The 22178-nt window shown below is 49.6% G+C and overlaps 1 protein-coding gene across 1 annotated transcript; it reads left to right on the top strand.

Annotated features, from left to right (window-relative positions):
- Positions 1-381: 381 nt before the first annotated feature.
- Positions 382-19848, top strand: LOC116821117 (zinc finger protein RFP-like). Its single transcript, XM_032774031.1, has 7 exons — positions 382-795; positions 5092-5187; positions 5741-5971; positions 6287-6309; positions 7002-7117; positions 13087-13146; positions 19334-19848. Exons 1-7 carry the CDS (start codon positions 382-384, stop codon positions 19846-19848), a joined length of 1455 nt encoding a protein of 484 aa, XP_032629922.1.
- Positions 19849-22178: the final 2330 nt, after the last annotated feature.

Below are 22178 nucleotides of genomic sequence, written 5' to 3'. Positions count from 1 at the left end.
CACAAACCCTGCTCCTTCAAGCACATTGTGACAGGGGCTACTGATGTCCTGTGAAGTCTCAGTGACTCTTCACAGGAGCAAAGGAGCCATAGGGACACATGGAGGGTGGCATGTGTGATCACATTCCACCCCAGATTTTAATTGTTAAAGCTGGGTGCCCCCAAGTGTCTCCCCAGGGTCCCTCCATTCTTCCCCCTGCCCCCCTTTGCCCTCTTAGCACCAGTTGCCACTTTGTTATCAGTGGGCTCGCCCCAGCTCAGCAAACAGCCTGAGTCAGTTGCAGGAAGGGGAACACAGTGACACCCAATTGTGTTGCAGGTGGGGCATATTTCTGAGCTCAGAAAAGTGAGACTAACCCTGTTACACTGTCCAGAGGCAGCCATGGCTGCAGAGAATCCCATGGAAAGTCTGCAGGAACAAGCTACATGTCCCATCTGTCTGGAGTATTTTAAGGACCCAGTGATTATAGACTGTGGGCACAATTTCTGCCGAGATTGCATCAAGGAGTGCTGGGAGAGACCAGATACAGCCGCCTCCTGCCCTCAATGCAGAGAAACTGTGGAACAGGGAAACCTCAGGTCCAACAGGCAGCTGGCAAACATGGTAGCAATAGCCAAACAGCTGAATTTACAGGCAGCAAAGGGAGCAGGAGAAAGAGTGTGCGAGGAACACCAGGAGGCTCTGAAACTGTTTTGTGAAAAGGACCAAACCCCCATCTGTCTGGTTTGCTATCTATCCCCGACTCACAGAGCTCACAAGGTGGTTCCCATGGAAGAAGCAGCCCAGGAGTACAAGGTAGGGAATTGCTTTCAAGTTTAATGGCCAATAACTTTGGATTTTAATTACAGGTTAATTTCACTACAAGTTGCCTGTTACAAATGTACCTGCAGCTCTGGCAGAGTGGCAAGAAAGGCAACAACAGCAGCAACAACAAAAAGTCTTTAAAGATACTTGACTTGGGAAACTTTTATCTGAGAAGCTGAATCCTTGTCGAACCCAGCTTCCACTGGGGAAATAAGGGAACTTTTTATGAAATAGAAGCTGTTTAGTGATCAGTGAGGTTTAAATCACAAGAGCTGTGAGAGTGCTGCTTTCAGGCTGGAGAAGGGGAAGTTACAAGCTGTGGCGGTTATTACTGATTTGTATCATAGTAATTATTTTTATTTAGATGACAGCAGCCCTTACATCCCTGGAATGAGATCTGTGCCCTGCACAAAACACACTGGAGAGCAATCCTGCCCCTGAGCAGGTTGCAGACTAAACGAGACAGACAAAGGGTGTGAAGGGAAACTGAGGTGCAGAGAGGGCAGTGACTTATTCAAGGACATGCGACAGGTCAGTGACAGAGTTAGGAATACAACCCAGGTATCCCAAGACCTAATCCAGTGCCCAAACCACTAGGCAATGGTGCCATCCTAGCAGCAGCACTGAGCAGTGATGAAGTGCAGCCATTAGGAGGTAAAGACGCCTTAATAAAGGTCCCAGAGGAGCCCAGCAGGCAGAGGAGGTTTCTCACTGGGATTCTGAATTCCTGTGTTGCTCCATGAGGGGTTAAACTCAGATACTGACCTGCACTAGAGATGATCACTGGGCTAACCACTGTGTGGGACCCCAATCACTTTGAGTCCATACACAAAAGGGCTCCAGAGAGTGCAGGCTCAATCCAAATACCACTAGGATTAGGCTTGATTGCAGCAAAACTAACCTTTGGGCGATTCTGAGCAGTGTCATTCATCTGCTTTATTGTGTGTGTGGGCAAGGACCAGCCAAAGTGGTTCCATTAGTCCCACAATGCAGCATTTTAAAATCTCCCAGAATCCACTGCTTCTGTGACCTTTACTAGGCAGTCGGACTGTCGCAGTAGCTACTCAGAAGGTATTTCTACTAAAAGCATTCAAGACAGCACTAGGGCAAACCCCGACTGTTCTTACCAAAAATCAGCTTGTCTAATGGGGTTTGGCTCTAATGCTTAGAGCAGGTCTATCCTACCAGTGCAATCCCCAGAGCTTCAAGGCTGGAATTCAATTGGGAGTTGGGCTGCTTGGAGAATCCCAGCCCATATTTCCAGCCCTGGTAGTTTCTGGAATTTTTATCACTTTGTTAATCTTCTGAAAACCATGTCAATTGATTCACCATCATGTGACCCCAATTTCCTGTTCTGTACTGTACTAGTTGTGACGTTGCACCCCATAATGCTTTATAGAAATATGCTTATGAATGTAAATATGACATAAATGGAATATGTTTTATGCTAGATATGCCATGTAACATATCTTTGTAAAGGTTATGTTCTCCTGAATGTATTCATCCTATGTGTATGCATGTGTAATTTTTATATCTGAAGTTATGGGCGTTGGCTCTGTGCTTGTATTTAAAGTGTTTGCTGTAGGAAGCATCTAAGGCAAATCTGGTCAACATAGTGTGAAGGGGTTATTCAAGTAATTGGGAGTACTTAGCTAACAATGGATCTTGATAGACGCCAATCCACATTTGAGGTTTCCTGGGAACATTCAAACTAGCATTTGGACCATGGCGTTGGCCTGTAAAGAACTGAGTCATACATGAACATGTGACTTGCCCATGTGACATCTTGTAGCTGTAATTCTACACAGGGGGAGAGAGGGGTTTCCACCCACAAGAGAGAGACTATATAAGCCCTTGGGAAACCCCTCCTTTTTGTCTTCAGCTAGCTCAAGAGATGGCCTCTCCACCCCAAAGAGATGCCTGAAAGAAACTGGAACAATTATTGGGGGGGGCAAACAGCTGTGCATATCTCTCTATCGGTGTTATAGAGGGCAAACAATTTATGAGTTTACCCTGTATAAGCTTTATACAGAGTAAAACGGATTTATTTGGGGTTTTGATCCCATTGGGAACTTGATGTTAGAGAGCTTATTCCTTCACCCTCTCACTTCCCTGATCCTTCTCCCATGAACAGAGAGCAACAATACCCAAAAAGTCTGAAGGTGCAGACAATTCAATGTTTATTGGGGTGAACTTCCAGCAAGTTTAAATCCACATTCCTTTTTCCTTATTTTTGAATCCCAACTTACTTCCTGTTTGCCCCTAATTTATGCAGTAATATTCTTAGCTCTACTTTAACCAGTCATTCTACTGAAATTTACCTACCCAAGCCTAACATGTTGTAACACAATTCTTTAACCACTTATATCCCACCTCCTTAATTAGTTTACACCCAGCAAAATTAATTATTCAGCAGACAGAAACAATCACAGAACCAGCCAGAGACCATGCAAATAAACAACAGTAAAGTGGGAACTATAATGACAAAACGAGACAGAAGTGAGGATTTCACAACTACATCTATACAGACATAAGGGTTTCCCAACTATGTCTAGCGATAAGCGAGTTCTCACCAAAGAGAACTGTCAGACTAGATTTCCTGTTACATCTTCTAGGCTCTTCCCTTTCTCTGGAGGTGACAGATCAAATCACCTTTCTAACAGCCCCAGATTGCCTTATTTCAATGTGACTAGTTTGGAATGTGAGGATGTGACCGCTCACTTCCCAGCTTGTGGCTGCTCCCACTGCTTAGCCAAAGGCCTTAGCTTAAGAACAGGAACTCAGGGTATGGCTACACTTGCAGCTGTACAGCGCTGGGAGTTAAACCTGTCTTTGTACAACTGAGTAGGGAAAACGCTGCAGTCTGGCCACACTGACAGCTACCAGTGTACTGTTGTGGCCACATTTGTGGCATCTGCAGCGCTGTTGGGAGCGGTGCATTATGGGCAGCTATCCCAGCATTCAAGTGGCTGCAACGTGCTTTTCAAAAGGTGGGGTGGGATGGAGTGTGACAGGGAGAGTGGGGGAGAGAGAGAGAGTGGGTTTTTGGAGCCGACACTCTGTCAGCAGCTGCCTTGCAAGTTCCAACCCCCTTCCTCACCGCTCTCTCACTCACTGAAAGCAAACAGCAACTGTTTTTTTCCTCACAGACCAGATAAGCAGCCGCTCTGAAACAGATCCCCCCTCCCACCCGCTGCGCTGCTTCTCTCCTCAAGCCCCTTCCTTCCCCCTCTCTTCAAGCAAACACTAGCTGTGGGCGTTCCAAAGGGAGCCCCCTGCCTGCCTTTTCTCATTCACAGCAAACAGAAGCTGTGTTTGTTTTTTTTGATAAGTAGGTCCCGGAGCCCAGAGTTCACAATGAAACAAACAGAGGCATCACAACAAAACAAAGTGAGTTAGCTTTACTTAAAAGGATTATGAGAAGGTTCCGGAGGTCAGTTACAGTGTAGTAAGATTATTCCCTGTTTACACTAGCACCTCAGCGCTGCAGCAGCAGCACTATACTCTTTATTCCTCTCGTGGAGGTGGAGTACAAGCAGCGCTGTAGCCAGGGAGATAAAGCGCTGTATGTGCCTTGCCAGTGTGGACGGGGAGTGAGTTACAGTGCTGTAAAGCCACCACCAGTACTGCAACTCTCAAGTGTAGCCAAGGCCTCAGACTGTCACAGTGAGAGAAGGCCCTTACACAGATTCTTTCTTTTATACCTCTATAACTAGCTAAATGATACATTTATACCTAATTCTTAAAGTATAGGCCTTTACAGACAGGCCTGAATATGTATATCGTAACACTGGGTATCTGGGTGTTGGAGACAGGAGCACTTCTTAAGCTGTTTTCAGTTAAGCCTGCAGCTTTTGGGGGACGTGGTTTAGACCTGGGTCTCTGTTTGTAGCAGGCTAGTGTGTCTGGCACAACCAGACAAGGCACTGAAGTCCCAAGCTGGCAGGGAAAACAGGCTCAGAGGTAGTCCCAGCACATCAGGTGGCAGTTCCCAAAGAGGTTTCTGTGACCGAACCCGTCACACTAATAATTAATTAATAAAGACCAATCAAGCTTGAATAATGGAGGTCTCTCTCTAATTACTAAAAATACTGAATCTGAACTGGTAATAAGCCTGAATATGACACACTGCCAGTCTTCATTGTTAGGTTTAATTTCTTTAGTGCCCCTAGTATCATCAAGCGATTAGGACCAACATTCACCTGGGGTTTGGGTGGAAAAACATCCCCTTATACATGCCTCTCAGCCCTCAGAATAAAACTTCCCAAATCATCTCTGTTTCTACAGGGAAAAATCCAGGACCATTTGAAGACTCTGAGAAAAGAGAGAGTAAAGCTGCTGGGATTAAAAGAGACTGGAGAGAAGGAAAACTGGAAGTATCTGGTAGGTGAACCTGTTGCTACTAACTGGCAGAGACTGGCAGTGGGAGGTCTGTTTGGAAGAAGACTCCTGTGTGGCCTTGGTGAACGTGGATTTGTGTGTGTTTCTCCACGATGCTAGATTTCCTGTGTTAGGTTCATGTGCAGAATCTTAGCTTTCGTCTCAGTGAATGAGTTAATTTCTAGCCCCTGTGACTTTCCCTGTGTCTGCATCATTTCTTGCGTTGGTGAATTCTTTGATTCCTTTTTTCCCTTGGAACTTCTGTCAGTGTAATGCGGAATCCTGCCTCCTGCTGCTCTGGGTCTCCATGCTCAGAGGCCATTGATAACACAATGCCCTACCCACATCAGTCATGGAAACATCCTTTTTCAGACACACTGTTGAGAAATGAAAAAGATGAGAGAGAATCCTCTCCCAAGTGACCACAGGGGAGAGTCAAGTGTCAGAAATTTTAGGGTTTGCAAAGAAATTCTCCCCTCTGCACACTCAGCACTTGATGGAAGGACCCCAGCCTGCTGCCATGTCCCTGACCAGCCCTCTCCTTGTTGCTTTACAGAAACACATAGAAAAGGAGAGACAGAAAACTGTGTCTGAATTTCAGCAACTGCGGCAGTTCCTGGAGGAACAAGAGCGACTTCTGCTGGCCCAGCTGGAAAAGCTAGAAGAGGTGATTGTGAAGATACAGAAGGAAAATATCACCAAACTCTCTGAGGAGATTTCCTGTCTCAGCAAGTTGATCAGTGACCTGGAGGGGAAGTATAAGAAGCCAGCGAGTGAATTTCTGCAGGTGAGACTTTGTTAGAAATGCTGCAAATTCCACCACAGGGACAGGACAGATTCTAAAATATGGGCACGGAATCCAGCAATCAGAGATCACAGTGTAACTCAGTGTGTGCATTCCCGAAATGTGAATGATTATTGGTCATTGCAGAGTCACAGACACAGAGATATTAAGAGAGACAAAAAGCCCCATTACTTCAGTGAATATATGGCAATGTGGTCAGGGTAGGGCCTCTCTTCACCATATTTCAAAATCACTTTCTTGGAAAATTAAGTATGTGTCAGGTGAGACTGAAATTCTTTCTCCTTCTCTCTTCTCTAGGATGTCAGAAGCACCTTGAGCAGGTATGTGTCTCTCTCTCACTCCCCCTCACACTTCACAACAGTGGGAAAGAGCTTGTTGGTGCTATTAGTGTCACATCTCCCTAGGGCTCTACAGCAAAATGTGTGGGGAAGGTCACATGTTGGATACGAATCTCTCTGATCAATTTCATCATGACGTTCTCACCCTTTTATAGAAGACTCTGGAATTCTCCATTCAGTGGGAAAAACTGACCTCCAGTATTTCCAAGAGATGTCATATCCCTCGGGGACGAGCTGCCTTAGGATTGTGGGGATGGAATATGGGCCTGTCACTGCTGGGGCCCTGGTCACCATTTAGCCCAGGCCAGCAGTGGTCAAGAGTCTTTCCCATCTGAGGACTGTTTGGAGACCTGTGTGGAATGAGCTGGGGAGGGGGGGACTCAGTCTAGTTCCTTGTTGACAGATTTCTACAACACTTAACAAGGAAACCTCCTGTCCCTCAGAGCATGGAGGCCAAGGAGTGAACTTGCTATAGAGACTCAAGTCCCCTTTTATCCCCAGAGCTAGTCCTTTGAGGGGAAGGTTGCACGGCCATGGCTTCCATTGCACTTACACTAAGGCTGGGAGAAGTAGAGGAGTTCTAACTCTAGGCCTCTTAGAACAGCGACTTACTAGCAACAACTTATATTGCGTCACTAAATGAAATAGAACCATGTGAATTTTTTTCTCTCCAGGTGTGAGAAGGGGAAGTTCCAGCAGCCAGTGAAGATTTCTCCTGGGCTGGAAAAAAGGCTCAGTGATTTCTCCCAGAAAACTGTTGCTCTAATGGAGACTGTGAGGCAGTTCAAAGGTACCGAGAAGGAATCTGGGGTGGCGTCGAGTTGTGTGTGGGCAGGGAATTGGGATAAGCCTCTGAGATTGAGGGATGAGAATGGTTCTGGCCAATTGGTTCATTATTAGATGATGCTTCAAACCACCAAGCCCTGCTGGGCAGATATGATTTTAACTTGTGGTGGTCAATGCCTAAGTTTACGGACTCTCTCCAGGAACATGATAGGAAGGAGTGTAAGGCCCTGGTGGAGGAGGGCACTGCTGCTGCCAGAGCAGTCCTTCAGGCAGCCATGGACGTGGCAGACATGGCAGCAAGAACCATGGCTTCTGCGGTGTCCGTGCAGAGGGCATTGTGGCTCCTCTTGTCCGGGCTGTCAAATGAGGCACAGAAATCCCTGCAGGACCTCCCCTTTGATGGCAAGGCCCTATTCGCAGAGCAAATGGATGTAAAATTACACGGTCTGAAGGACTCTCACATGACCTTAAAGATTCTTGACCTTTATGTCCCGGCCCCAGCCAGGACCAAGTTTAAGCCCCCAGCCAAGCCACCCACTCTGGACATGAACCTTCTTACAGGAAATCTAGAACCTATAACAAGCATTCACAGCAGCAGTCTCATTCCACCCCACAACCTGGCCCATCTAAAAGCAAGCAGACAGGTAAACGCACATTTTGATGGGATGCCCGGGGACGACTTACCAGTCTACACCAGGGATTCACTCATCCTACCCTTCTCCAACTGTCTCTACACATTCCTCCCGGAAAGGTCACGGCTGACCTCAGACCGCTGGGTCCTCAGCACCATCTTCCAGGGCTATACCCTCCAATTTCTTTCTACTTCACCTCCCACCATCCCTCCCCATTCCTCATGAGGGACCCCTCTCACTAGAGTCTTCTTGAGCAGGAGGTGAGGCAGCTCCTTCACCTAGAAGCGATGGAGATGGTGCCTGCAGAGCTCAGGAACAAAGGTTACTACTCCTGCTATTTCCTTATCCTGAAGGCCAAAGGGGACATCAGGCCCATCCTGGACCTGTGAGGACTAAACAATTACATGGTAAAATTCAAGTTTTGCATGATCTCCCTGGCCTCCATCATTCTCTCCCTGGATCCCAGAGACTGGTACGCTGCCCTCGATCTCCAAGATGCGTACTTTCACATTCATATATTCGAGGGACACAGATGTTTCCTCCACTTCACGGTAGGACAGGAACACTACCAGTTCACCGTCCTCCCATTTGGCCTCTCAACAGCACCCAGAGTCTTCACAAAGTGTATGTCTGTGGTGGCAGCCTACCTCAGACATCGGGGGGTCCAGATCTTCCCCTATCTCGACAACTGGTTGGTCAAAGGCAGCTCCAGGTCGCAGGTACAGGATCACGTAACGCTCCTGCTGTCCATGCGCACCACACTGGGACTGTCAGTAAACAACATCAAATCTACGTTGGTACCGATACAACGAATAGGCGCGATTCTTGATGCAACATCGGCCAGAGCTTCCCTTCCACCGGACGGGTTCAAAACCGTACCCAAGACCGTACTCACCTCCTTCCTTTGGTGGACCACCCCAGAGAACATGCTCCAACATGCCACTCCCCCACCACAGAATTGGTGTCCAATGCATTGGAATTGGGGCGAGAAGCCCATGTCAGAGACCTCCAGACCCAAGACTTGTGGTCTGTGCAGGAACTGGGCCTACACATAAACATCAAAGAACTCTGAGCAGTCCATCTGGCCTGCATGGCTTTTCACTTATGCCTTGCAGGCAGGGTAGTCAGAGTTCTCATGGACAACATGGCCTCAGTATTCTACATCAACAGGCGAGATGGAGCCTGCTCTACAGTCCTCTGCCAGGAAGCCCTCTTGCTGTGGGATTTCTGCATCACCCACAATATCAACTTGGAAGTCTGCAACTTACTTGGCATCTGGAACTCTTGAGCAGATCGCCTGAGCAGGGACTTCTCCTCCTAGCACAAGTGGCCACTGCATCCAGAGGTGGCGCACATGATCTTCCAAACGTGGGGAACCGCAGGTGTCCCCAGTTTTGCTCCAGGAGGAGCCTGGGCCAGGTCTTGATCTCCGACGCCTTCCTTCTATCCTGGTTGGGCCAGGTGCTATATGCCTTTCCTCCAATTCCCTTGATCAGCAAAGTCCTGCAAAAAATCAAGACGGACAAGGCTCACATCCTCATGATTGCCCCAGCATGACCCAGACAACACTGGTACAGGACTCTGACAGACCTGTCCGTTGCCTCACCTGTGGCTGCTGCCGCACTGCCCAAACCTTCTCTCTCAGGACCAAGGTCACCTCATCCACCCCAACCTTGCAGCCCTCCACTTTATGGCATGGCTGCGCAGTGGTTAGACCAAGAGGAAAGGAGCTGTTCGGAGAGTGTCCAGCAAGTCTTCCTGGAAAGCTGGAGGCCCTCCACACATCAGGCTTATCTGGCAAAATGGTCAAAGTTCTCTCAATGGGTCGCTGATTGTGACATCTCACCAGTGGCTGCTCCCCTCCAGCTAATACTAGATTACCTCTTTCATCTCAGAGCCCAGCGTTTAGGACCCTCATTTGTCAAAGTGCACCTGGCAACCATATCGGCTTTCCACCCACCTTTGCAAGGTCACACACATAGGCGGCAAGTTATATGGGCCCATGGTGCCTGGGCACCAGGAATATTCCTGGCCCAGGGCCCAGCTCCAGCAATGTTTCAGGTCATGTCTCTCCCACGGCCCCACCTGCTGCCCCTGAGCACTCCCCCTGCACATCCCCAAGGCAATTTAAAATGGTCCAGGGCCCCCACCCATCACCGGCAGCGCAGTGGGGCTGAGTGGCTTCTTGCCTGCTTGCTCCTTGTGGCTGCCTGCCCCTCCCTGTGGCCCCTGGGCAGGAGTGGGTGGGGCTGTGTCTCCGCGTGCTGCCCCTGCCCCAAGTACTCCTGTGGCCAATAGGAAACTGCAGGGGTGAAGCCTGGGGGCAGCAGCAAACAGAGACCCCCCCCAGGCCACCCTGACTAGGAGCACCAGATAAGTACAGCACTCCCCACTTCCTTCCAGAGCCTGCACCCCCTACCCTCTTCCCACATTTCCCCTCCCACCCACAAACTCCCTCCCAGAGCCCGCCCGCCACCCCACCCAGAGCCTGAACCCAAACTTCGTCTCAAAGTCTGCACCCCTCACCCCCTCCTCTGGCATCAGCCTATAGCCTGCACCCAAACTCCCTCCCAGAGCCTGCACCCCCACTCCCTTCCCACACATCCTCTCCTGCCCCCAAACTCCCTTCCAGAGGCTGCACCCCCTGCTCCACCCCAGAGCCTGCACCCAAACTCTGTCTCAGACCCTGGACCCCTCACCCCTGCCCCAGAGCCTGCAGCCCTCACCCCCTCCTCCTGCATAGAAAGTAGCCTCTCATATGATAATCACTTTGGCTAGGAGAGTATCAGACTTCGGGCCTGACTTCCAAACACCCATATATGTTTTTTCATAAAGATAAGGTCCAGCTCCACCCACACCCTTCATTCCTCCCCAAAGTGGTCTCAGCCTATCATATGAGCCGGATATCTTCCTTCCGGTCCTCTGTCCCAAGCCTCATGTGTTTAGTGAGGAGCACCATCTCCACATGCTAGATGTGAGACAGGCTGTGACATTCGTGGGAGGCTACAGGCCCACCCAGAGTGCTCTGCAAGAACGAGGCCCCCACACACCGTGAGTTATTGGCTTTAATGAAGGTAAAGTGACACATCCGCAATGGGGATTCCGGGCGTTGCTGTCACGGAGGCGGGGAACCCAGCACCGAAACTCAGCTCGGCCTGGGTCGGAGTCCAAAGGCGGGACCGGGAGCATACAGCTATATATACACAATACAAAGCAACTCATACATATGCAAGAAGGGACTTCCCACAGGCTATGTCCGCCCTTTGGCCTAAGGCCATACAAACTGGTTTCAACCAGTTAAAAGCAAGTTATAACTGGCATGTCGTGTCCTACAATGACCAGCCACTTAGCAAGCAGGGGCTTTTCACAAGGCCTCCGAGAAAGCGGAAATACCCTAGCTAGGCTGTGACACAGTCTTTCGCGGTCCCCTACACAGGCCCTGGCTTTTTACCTGGAATGGACAAAACCATTCAGGAAATCTACACAGTTGTTTATCACCACGGCTGAACAAATGAAGGGTCAACTGATCTCCACTTAGCAGCTCTCCAGCTGGATCACTTTGTGTACCCATACTTGTTACAACCTCGCAGGAGTCCCCCCGCCACCAATTGTGAGAGCACACTCGACAAGGGCATAAGCCTTGTCAGACACCTTTCTAACTCAGGACCCTACTCAGGACATTTGTAGAGCTGCAACATGGTCATTGGTCCATAAGTTCACTTCGCATTATGCGATCATCTCCCAGACCAGGGAGGATGCCGGGTTTCTCAGGGCAGTGCTCCATCCCAAGTATGTGTGAAGTCCTACCCACCTCCAACAGGTATAGCTTGGGAATCACCTACAGTGGAATGCACATGAGCAATCACTCAAAGAAGAAAAGACAGTTACCTTTTCTGTAACTGGTGTTTTTCAAGATGTGTTGCTCATGTCCATTCCACATCCCCCCCTCTTTCCCCACTGTCGGAGTTTTCTGGCAAGAAGGAACCAAGGGTGAGGGGAGCGCACAGTGCCCCTTATACCGCGTCATGGAGGTGCCACTCCAGGGGTCGCTAGCGGTGCTCCCCTATGGGTACAGCTAGGGGAAAAACTTCCGGCACCAATGCATGTGGCGAGCACATACACCAACTGTGGAATGGACATGAGCAACACATCTTGAAGAACACCAGTTATGGAAAAAGTAACTGTATTTTCTTTTCCAATCACCTTTGAGTGTTATGAATATTAAGTACCTTTTATAACTCATACACTACATATGCATGAGTTTTTTAAAGGTAGGACTTTTGCTGTCAAAGCTATTTTCATGTCTCTATTCTCTTCTCTCCATAGATGTTGTAGACTTTGCTAACTTCTCCTTGGCAGTACATTTTGGGTGTCTGTTGTCTTTAAGTACATCGTGTGGTCAAAACATCTCTTTGTCCCACATAGCAACTTATGAACACATCACTTAATAACACTGTCACTTAAGGCAACATTTCCCTTATGTCCAGCAAACTGCTGAGCAGAGTCCAGGCCAAAGCTAAGTCAGTCAATATAAACACTCAATCTTGGTCTGTCCAAAAGCTGGACCCAGCCCATCACTGCGCTTGGGATCCATACAGCAGCTAGTCTGGCCCAAATGGGCTGTAGGGAAGAAGTGAGCTCCTCCTCCACAGTGAGAGATCCCTCCAGCACAGGAGCCTCTTGTGCCTCCTCTCCAGCAGCTGCAGGCACAAGGCGTGTTCCTGAGAGGGCTGGGAGTGGAGTTGGGGTGGTGAGGGTGGGTGGAAGAGGGAGGGGGTGGATGAAGAATAGAGGGAGGTGGGCAATGTAAAGCTGGGCCTCTGACACTCTGCACAGTGGCCAAGACACCTGGGGGCCATTGTCATAGGGATGTAACTCTGGCTGGCTTCAGAACTTCCTCCGCCTGTGCCAAGGTCTGCACCGGCCCCTGCAGACACTGTTAGTGTCAAAGGGACCCAAGTGGGTAAAGTTACTTTTATGCCAAAGTCTTTGCATGATCTGGGTGTAGGTTATGACAAAAGGCAGTAAGTGACTGAGACAAACCAACTGGAGTCTGAAGGATGGGAGGGGATGGGGACAGAAAAAATTAATCTCACTGACAGATTGTGTGTCCTGGGATGGTTGTGAGGCTTCTTGGATGATCATGTTGATTCCATTGCAGGGAGATGCCTGAATGAGAGAGGAAATAGAAGGTTTTAGACCTTGTTATATTAAATACCTGAATGTGTCTCAGTTTGTTTCTCTGTCATAATTAAAACACAGCTCTAGGAGTTCAGAGTGAGGATGTCGTTATCGATATGAGAGCCTGAAATCTCATCTCTTCTATCCTTTCCCTCTCCAGACGCTCTGCCATCTGCACTGGAGACAAAAAGAGGGGAATCCCTAGGAGCCCACAGACTGGGTGAGTTTGCAGGTGGAGATTGTTTTTAAATTATGAGAAAATTCCAGTGAAAACATCTTCATGACATTGTAGCTAAAGTTACCAACCAAATTGACAGTGGCCATGACACACACAGCCCTAAAAATAACCCAATAAACAGTGAGGAGATCCAGTGGCACAGGAACAAGGTGGACCAGGGGGCCATGCCCCCCCCCCACTTTTTAACATGGGCATAGTTTGGTGGCAGGGTCCAAGTTACCCCCCCCCAAACCTCAAGCCTTGGGCAGGCATGGCGCATCGCAGGCAGTGGCTGTCCTTCATATTGGGGCAGCTGATCAGGTCTCCCCTGCCCACAGCTCCAGACTCTTCCTTGTCCTGGCCCCTCTCAGTTGTCCCACCCCTGCTCCTCTTCCCCTGAGGCCCTGCCTCCTGGTCAGGCCAAAAACTAGAGCCTGGCTGCCACCCAGGCAGCTGCACTGCGGAGCCCTGGATCCTTTACCTGCCCTGGGTGGCACACTCTGGAGAGTGGGGCTGGTCTCTGTGCCCCCAGACCTCTACCCCGGCCAGTTGGAGGGTCAGGGGCACTCCACAGGGGCCAAGGTTCTCAGCCTGGGCAGGGGGCAGGGCTTCAGCAGGAAGAGTAGAAGTAGGGCGTGGCCATGGAGGGGGTGAGGCCACAGGCAGCAGGACTTTGTGTCCCCCGCTGAACATCTCTCAAGCTTCCAGCACTCCTGGGGAGATCCCAAACTGAAGACAAACACTCCTAACAACAAACTTAGTGCTGCGTTCAGGCCCACTGATGAGCTGATGCTGCGTTCATGCCCATTCATTCTCACTGAGCAGCACCCGAACACAGTTCTCTCCCCTGAGGTCAGCTAACACACCCCTCTGCTTTACCCAGAGACTCCCCATCGCTCTTCTCCAACATCCTGCCTTTCCTCTGGGCAGGACTGGGCTCTCCCATTGGAGTTGATCCCTGCTTCCTGGGTTGGGAAGACGCTCCCCCTCTGATGCTGGCAGCTTCTCCCTTCTCTCTGGGCTAATGATGGAGCTACCTCATCCAATGCTGTTGTGTATTTGGTTGTCATGGTTTTTGTTCTTATGGCAACTGAGTTAGATTATTAGGGGATAGCTGAGCCAGCTTGAGCTAGTCAGGTGAGCTCCTTGTCTGTAAATAAATGGTAGCTTTGTTAGCTGTCTGCTATCTGGCCTCAAGTGATTTCTTCCTAAACCGGCTGCCCCCAAGGATATAACAAGGGGCGATGAGGATGGGATACCTGTGCTGCCCCAGCAACAGAAGGAAGTAGAAGTCAAGGGAAAGAACAAATAAAACAAACAAAAACTGCTTGTTTGCACTGACTGTGAAAGTGAAACTAAAATCATGGCTACTCTGACCGGGCCACTGGAAACTTTTGAGGAGAATATAGTGCAGTGACCTGTGTATACTGAGCGTTTTGAGTTTTTTGTTAATGCAAATGACACTACAGAAGTGAAGAAGATGCCAATATTCTTAAGTATTGCAGGGGCTAAAACCTACTCCCTGCTACGCAGCTTACAACACCCTGTTAAGCCTGAGACTAAATCTTACAGTGACATTGTGGAAATCCTGGGGTCCTATTTTTCCCCCAAACCACTGGTAATTGCTGAACGATATCGGTTCCACAAAAGAAACCAAAAAGAAGATGAAACAGTTGTACAATTTGTAACAATTTAAAAAAGCTAGCAGAACACTGTGAATTTAAGGAGATGTTAAATGATGCCCTGCATGACAGGTTAGTGTGTGGCCTCTACAGTGAAGCTATACGGAAGCGCCTACTGACAGAGGCTCAGCTTACATTGCAGAAGGTTGTTGATATTGCTGTCTCCATGGAACTGGCTACAAGGGAGGCGCAATACATCGGTGCATCCCCTAGGGTGCAAAAAGTGTCCCAAGAACCTACCCACAAAACTGTGCAGAGTCAGGAATGTTACCACTGTGGTAAGCCGAGGTCACCAGGCATCAGAATGCTGGGTTGTAAGGACCTGGTGTGTCGACACTGGGGCAAAAAGGGACACATTGAGTGTGCCTGTAAACAAAAGAAAAAGAGGCCTGTGGTCTGGCCGACAAAACAGGGGAACCCTGCATACCCTAGAGCAGACCCAGGATGACAAAGGTGACACCTTAAAGTCATCACAGAGGAAGTGCCACTGCATGTTTTGTCTTTGGCAGTAGGCTCACATGAATACTTGGGTAAGCCCTGTTGTTGGACCAGCAAATCTATTACACATGGAACTGGACACCGGTGCAGCCATCTCGCTGGTATCCGAGACTGTGTATAAAGAAAAAGCTACAGCATCTTCTGCTTAAGGGAATAAAAACTGTTCTGAAGACGTATACGGGAGAAGCTGTGCCCATGTTGGGCACTATTTTGATGTTAAGGTGGAGCTCAATGGACAGGCTGCTACATTGCCACTGTTTGTGGTGAGAGTAACTACCACAGCCTTAATGGGTAGGTCTGGCTTGGAGATTCAGTTGAACTGGGCAGAAGTGCACCGGATGACTAAAAGAAGAAACCAGTCTAACCCCTACACTAAGGAAACTTGCTGCTGTTTTTTGGAGGGATCTGGGAAGTATGAAGGGAATCACTGTGACATTGAACATTAAACCTGAGAGTTCCACCAAAAAGTATCTGAAAGCCAGAACTGTACATCAATATGCCATCAGGCCAAAAGTTGAAGCAGACCTGGAGCGCCTTGGTCACCAGTGGAGTCCTAATAACCAGTTACCCATAGCCCATGGGCCACTCCTATCATTCCAATAGTGAAGAAAGATGGCTCTCTCTGGATTGTGGTGATTTTAAAGGTCACTGTCAACCCAGTGTTGTGTGCAGAGCAATACCCGCTCGCCGCATCGATGACCTTCTTCACAGCCTGGCTAGGGGGACAAAAGTTCAGTAAGATTGATCTGAGTCAAGCATATTTACAGATGCATGTCGATGAAAAGTCCCAAGAGCTGTTGATATTGTGACTTATAAGGGGCTTTATCGATACTGTTGCTACCTCTTACGGAATAACGTCTGCTCCCGTCCATGTTCAAGAGGCTATGGACCAGATCTTGTGTGGCTTGTCAGCGAGTTCGTGCTGCATCTGGGTGATATCCTGGTCACAAGCTGGAAGGAATGAAGAGGATCACTTAAAGAATTTAGAGGCTACCCCTACAAAGACTGGAACAGTATGGCCTACCGAGTTCGCAACAGACAAGTGTAGGAATTTCTTCAAGCCCTCTGTTGAATATTTGGGACACATCATTGATGCTGCAGGTCTTCATAAGTCCCCTGCAAAAGTTAACAAGCTATTGTGGAGGCTCCCCCACCTCGAAAGTGTAAGCCAGCTGCACTCGTTTCTCTAGGACTACTGAACTATTTAAAAGAAAAGTTCATCTCACAGTTAGCCACACTGCTAAAATCACTTCATGAGCTCCTTGTGCACGAACAATAGGCCATGAAGTGGACTGAAGCCTGTGATGTTTGCATTTAACAAAGCTAAAGATGCATTGCTAAATTCTGAAGTTTCTAATGCACTTTTGATCCATCCTTACCCCTACAATTGGCCTGCGATGCCCTCCCCTTATTTGGAGTGGGAGCAGTCGTTGTCACACATTATGCCTCGGAGAAGAGAGACAATTGCTTTTGCTTCACGCAACTCTAAGCAAAGCCAAAACTAACTACGCCAAATCGAACGTGAGGCATTAGGAATTGTTTTTGGAATTCGGAAGTTTCATCAGTAACCTGTTTTGGCAGAAGTTTACTCTTCTCACAGACCATCGACCTTCGTGATGTCAATTTTTGGAAACCCTACACACAGGCATTCCCCTCATTAGCTGCTAGTTGTATGCAATGGTGGGCATTGTACTTTCAGCACACACATATGAAATCAATATCGGAATCTACTCTGCATGGCCAATCGCAGATGATGGCCTCTCAAGGTTGCCTTTGCAGTCAAACATCAAGATAGTGCCCAAAGGAATTTTCTAACTTTGACAGTAGAGAATGTGCGCAGAGTCAGGAATGTTCACTGTGGGTAAGTCGGCGTCACCAGGCATCAGAATGCTGGTGTAAGGACCTGGTGTGTCGACACTGGGGCAAAAGGGAACACATTGAGGTGTGGCTCGTAAACAAAAGAAAAAGAGGCCTGTGGTCTGCCGACAAACAGGGGAAACCGCAGTACCTAGAGCGCCAGATGATCAGGTGACCTCATCATAGAGGGGCCTGCAGTTTTGTCTTGGCAGTAGGCTCCATGAATACTTGGGTAACTGTTGTTGGACAGCAAATCTATCACTGGAACTGGCACCGTGCAGCCATACTCGCTGGTATCCGAGACTGGTATAAAGAAAAGCTACAGCATCTTCTGCTTAAGGAATAAAAACTGTTCCTGAAGACGGTATACGGGAGAAAGCACTGTGCCACTGTCTGGGCCACCTATTTATGATGTTCAACAAGGTGGAGCGCTACAATGGACCACGCGTACGCTAATTCGCCCTGTTTGTGGTGAGAGTAACTACCCGCCACCGCACACTATAATCCGGGCTAGGTCTTGGTTGGGCAAGATTCAGTTGAACTGGGCGAACGAAGTGCACAAACCACAACCACGATGATAAAGAAAGAAACAGTCTACCCCTACATAAGGAAATTGCTGTGTTTTTGGGAGGGAATCTGGGAGTATGAAGGGAATCACTGTGACACTTGAATCATTAACTGAGAGTCACCAATATCTACGCCAGAACTGTACAATGCCATCAGGAAAAGTTGAAGCAGACGTGGAGCGCTTGGTCACAGTGGAGTCCGAATACCAGTTACCCATAGCCATAGGGCATCCTATCATTCAATAGTGAAGAAAGATGGCTCTCTCTGGATTGTGGTGATTTTAAGGTCAGCTGTCACCAGTGTTGTGTGGCAGAGCAATAAACACGTTCGCCGATCGATGACCTTCTACAGGCCTGGCTAGGGGACAAAAGTTCAGTAAGATTGATCTGCGTCAGCATTTTACAGATGCATGTGATGAAAAGTCGCAAGAGCTGTGTTGATATTGTGATTATAGGGGCTTTATCGATACTGTTGCTACTAGAGCTAAATGGGTCCCTGCCACGATCATCACTCAAACAGGACCTGTTTCCTACACAGTCCAGACTGCAGAGAATCTTACCTGGCAGCGACATGTAGGTCAGCTGTTGCCAGGTCATGCCAGTCCTCAGGACACATCTGCAGTTGAGTGGTCTGACTTCACCTCTTCTGATGAGACAGTGAATCAAGAATCACCTGTTTCTGACTTCTCCTCCATTACTGCTGGTGGCTGAGATACCCCTTTGCCCAGCTCGAGCTGATACCACCGCCTCACCCGTTCATGCCGCAAACCCTGAGCCCATTGTCAGGCCTGAGCCCATGGTACTTTCGGGTGCAACAACACCAGAATTTCACCGTAATCCACCTAGAGACAGAAGATCCTCATCGGCTGGATCTTTAACTAGGGTGAACCCTCAGTTATGGGGCAAAATAATCCCCAGGGTTTAGCTGGAAATGGAGGTAGTCTACCCCCCTTCTCTAGTCTAGTGTATGTTTTATTTAGGGGATGTTCTTATTGGGGGGGGAGGAATATTTTGTGTATTTGGTTGTCATGGATTTTGTTCCTATGGCAACTGAGTTAGATTATTAGGGGATAGCCCAGCCAGCTTGAGCTGGTCAGGTGAGCCCCTTGTCTGTAAATAAATGGTAGCTTTATTAGCTGTCTGCTCTCTGGCCTCAAGTGATTTCTTCCTAAACTGGCTGCCTCCAAGGATGTAACAAATACCACTTCCTACATTCTGGTCTTATGCAGCTCTTCCCCCACACTGCACCTTCCTCTCTGTTCCCTGGCCTGGAAGTGGAGGCTTCATTAGGAGAGGGAGCTTCTCTCGGGGATTTAAAGCTGGTACCTGCCTCCTCTGTTCCCTCCTCACCAAAAGCTTCTGACACCTTCCTGGCTGTGTCTCTGCTGCTGGGAAATGAGCAGCCCCAGCAGAGGGAGAAGGGAGCTGAAGCTTCTGCAAGCAAATGAGAAACAGAGTGAGGAACTGCAGTAACATCTCTGTTCAGGTGCCCAGAACAGGACTGCCGGGGGGTGTGAGAAATGGTCCCAGCCTCCCCCAGGGCTGAGCTCTGCCCCTAACACTCTGATTCTCAATCTCTCTCTCCAGCGAATGTGACTCTGGATCCAGACACGGCTCATCCCCAACTTGTCCTGTCTGAGGATCGAAAAAGTGTGAGATGGGGAGAAACACCGCAGCAACTGCCCAACAACCCTGAAAGATTTGACTATTGTTTCTGTGTGCTGGGCTGGGAGGGATTCACCTCAGGGAGACATTGCTGGGAGGTGGATGTGGGGCGTGGGGGATACTGGGCTGTGGGGGTGGCAAAAGTCTCTGTGAGGAGGAAGGGATGGATCAGCCTCAACCCTGAGGGGGGGATCTGGGCTGTGCAGCGGTGCAGGGATCAGTTCCGGGCTCTCACCTCCCCTGAAACCCCCTTGCCCCTGAGCCAGGTCCCCAGGAGGATCCGGGTTTATCTGGACTGTAACTGGGGGCAGGTGAAATTTATAAATGCTGCTGACGAGGCCCCGATCTTCACTTTCCCGCCAGGCTCCATCCCTAGGGAGAGAATCCGACGCTGGCTCTGGGTGGGGCAGGGATCCCGGCTCAGACTGTGTCGCTGAGACACACAAGGGAGCGGGGAATAGCCCACCGGGGACCCTGAGATCAGCCTCTCTAGCCTCACACACCCTTGTCTCTTTGACCTCTCCCTGTGGACTTTCTATCATGCCATCACTGTGACCCTGGAGGCTGCTTCTGGTCTCAACTCTGTGCAGGGTCAAACCCAGGGGTGGCTCTAGGTATTTTGCCGCCCCAAGCACGGCAGGCAGGCTGCCTTCGGCGGCTTGCCTGTGGGAGGTCCCCGGTCCCACGGATTCGGTGGCACGCCTGCGTGAGGTCTGCCGAAGCCGTGGGAGCAGCAGACCTTCCAAAGGCATGCCGCCGAAGGCAGACTGCCTACCGCCCTCGCGGCGACCGGCAGAGCGTCCCCCCATAGCTTGCCGCCCCAGGCACGTGCTTGGTGTGCTGGTGCCTGGAGCCGCCCCTGGTCAAACCACAGAGAGCAGTGAGAGAGAGAGGCAGAGAAGCCAATCTCATTACCCTAGGGATTGTTCAGCTTGTTTTCCACTGTCCTCTGTGGTCCAGGAGGACTCTGTGGATCCCGGGTCATAGAATATCAGGGTGGGAAGGGACCTCAGGAGGTCATCTAGTCCAACCCCCTGCTCAGAGCAGGACCAATCCCCAACTAAATCATCCCAGCCAGGGCTTTGTCAAGCCTGACCTTAAAAATCTCTAAGGAAGGAGTCCACCACCTCCCTAGGTAACTCATTCCAGTGCTTCACCACCCTCCTAGGGAAATTTTTTCCCCTAATATCCAACCTAAATCTCCCCCCGTGCAACTTAAGACCATTGCTCCTTGTTCTGTCATCTGGTACCGCTGAGAACAGTCTAGATCCATCCTCTTTGGAACCCTCTTTGGACAGTGTCACTGAGACATAGGGGAATAGCCTACTGGACATGAAAAAATGGGCTTCTCTAGCCAAGTCATCCTAGCCCCTATAGCCTGGAGGACTCCAGTCAACCCAACCCTCTGGCCTCTTAGCTTTATGGCCCCTGGAAACTCCTCCCCCTCCCTCCCTGCAGCACCAGGGATGGGAGGGGGTGGGGGGGAAGAACCCCTGGAGCTGCAGGAGGAGCAAAGGGGCCCTGAGGAGCAGATGTGGGGCTGGGTAGGGTCAGAACTGACTGAGGGGCTGGGGGCAGAAGTGATGTGGAGTTGGGGGAGAATTAAAAGTTGGGCTGGGTCAGGCAGATATGCGGGTGGGAGAGGCACAGATTAATTAGTATTTGGAGGGTTGGGGAGAATCTGGAGGATCTGTAGCAGCAGGGATCCTGAGAGTGGGAGAGCAAGGGACTGGGGAGTGTGACCTACAAGCCATGAAGGAAGGGATGCTTAGGTGGGAAAGAGATAGAGGCAGGGTAATGTCAGCTGGAGGAAGATGTGGAGAGTCAAGCACAGGGCAGGTTTATAGGAGAGAAGAAATGAAAGAATTAAAAAAGGACAAAAATAAAGTAAAACCAGTGTAAAAAGAGAAGCCTGGAGAAAGTGGCGGGAAACGCAAATGAAGAGTGAACACAGAACCATCCTGAGGAGGGAAATGCTCTGGGTGAGCAGCAAGAGATTAAGGGATAAACGCTTGGGAAAGAACTGGGAACCTGAGGTGGAATGAGCCCAGGAGACAAAAGGTGGGGAAGGACAGGGCTTTACCAGCGAGACAAAGCTGTGCTGAGCAAAGCCTGTGGCTGAGCTCTTGGGGGAGGGTGGGCAGATGTCTATGCTTGGCCCGGGGTCCTGCAGCTGGGTTCTGGAAGGAGGAGGCAGGTGTCTGGGCCAGGGGACCCCATGGCTGGGCTCTGAGGGCAGACACAGGGAGGGGAAGGGAGCCTGTGTCTATGCCAGGGGACTTCATACAGACCCCTCCAGCAGCCCCCAACTGGAACTGGGTTGTTTTAGGGTTTAACTCTCCACTCTCAGGGGAATCTTTTTTCACGGAATCATAAACTTTAAGGTCAGAAGGGACCATTATGATCATCTAGTCTGACCTGCACAATGCAGACTACAGAATCTCACCCATCCACTCCTGTATCAAACCTGTGTTTGAGCCACTGAAGTCCTGAAATCATGGTTTAAAGACTTCAAGGTGCAGAGAATCTTCCAGCAAGTGACCCGTGCCCCACGCTGCCGAGGAAGGCGAAAACTTCCCAGGGCCTCTGCCAATCGGCCCTGGAGGAAAATTGGCGATCAGCTAAACCCTGAGCATGTGGGCAAGACTCACCAGCCAGATGCCCAGGAAAGAATTCTCTTTAGTAACTCAGCTCCTGCCCCATCTAACATCCCATCACAGACCATTGGGCATATTTACCGCTAATAGTCAAAGACCAGTCTCATTAT

Source organism: Chelonoidis abingdonii, chromosome 12, assembly GCF_003597395.2.
Source record: "Chelonoidis abingdonii isolate Lonesome George chromosome 12, CheloAbing_2.0, whole genome shotgun sequence".
NCBI lineage: Eukaryota > Metazoa > Chordata > Testudines > Testudinidae > Chelonoidis > Chelonoidis abingdonii.
The sequence above is the reverse complement of the archived record's forward strand: the minus strand, read 5'-3'. Positions and strand labels throughout refer to the sequence as shown.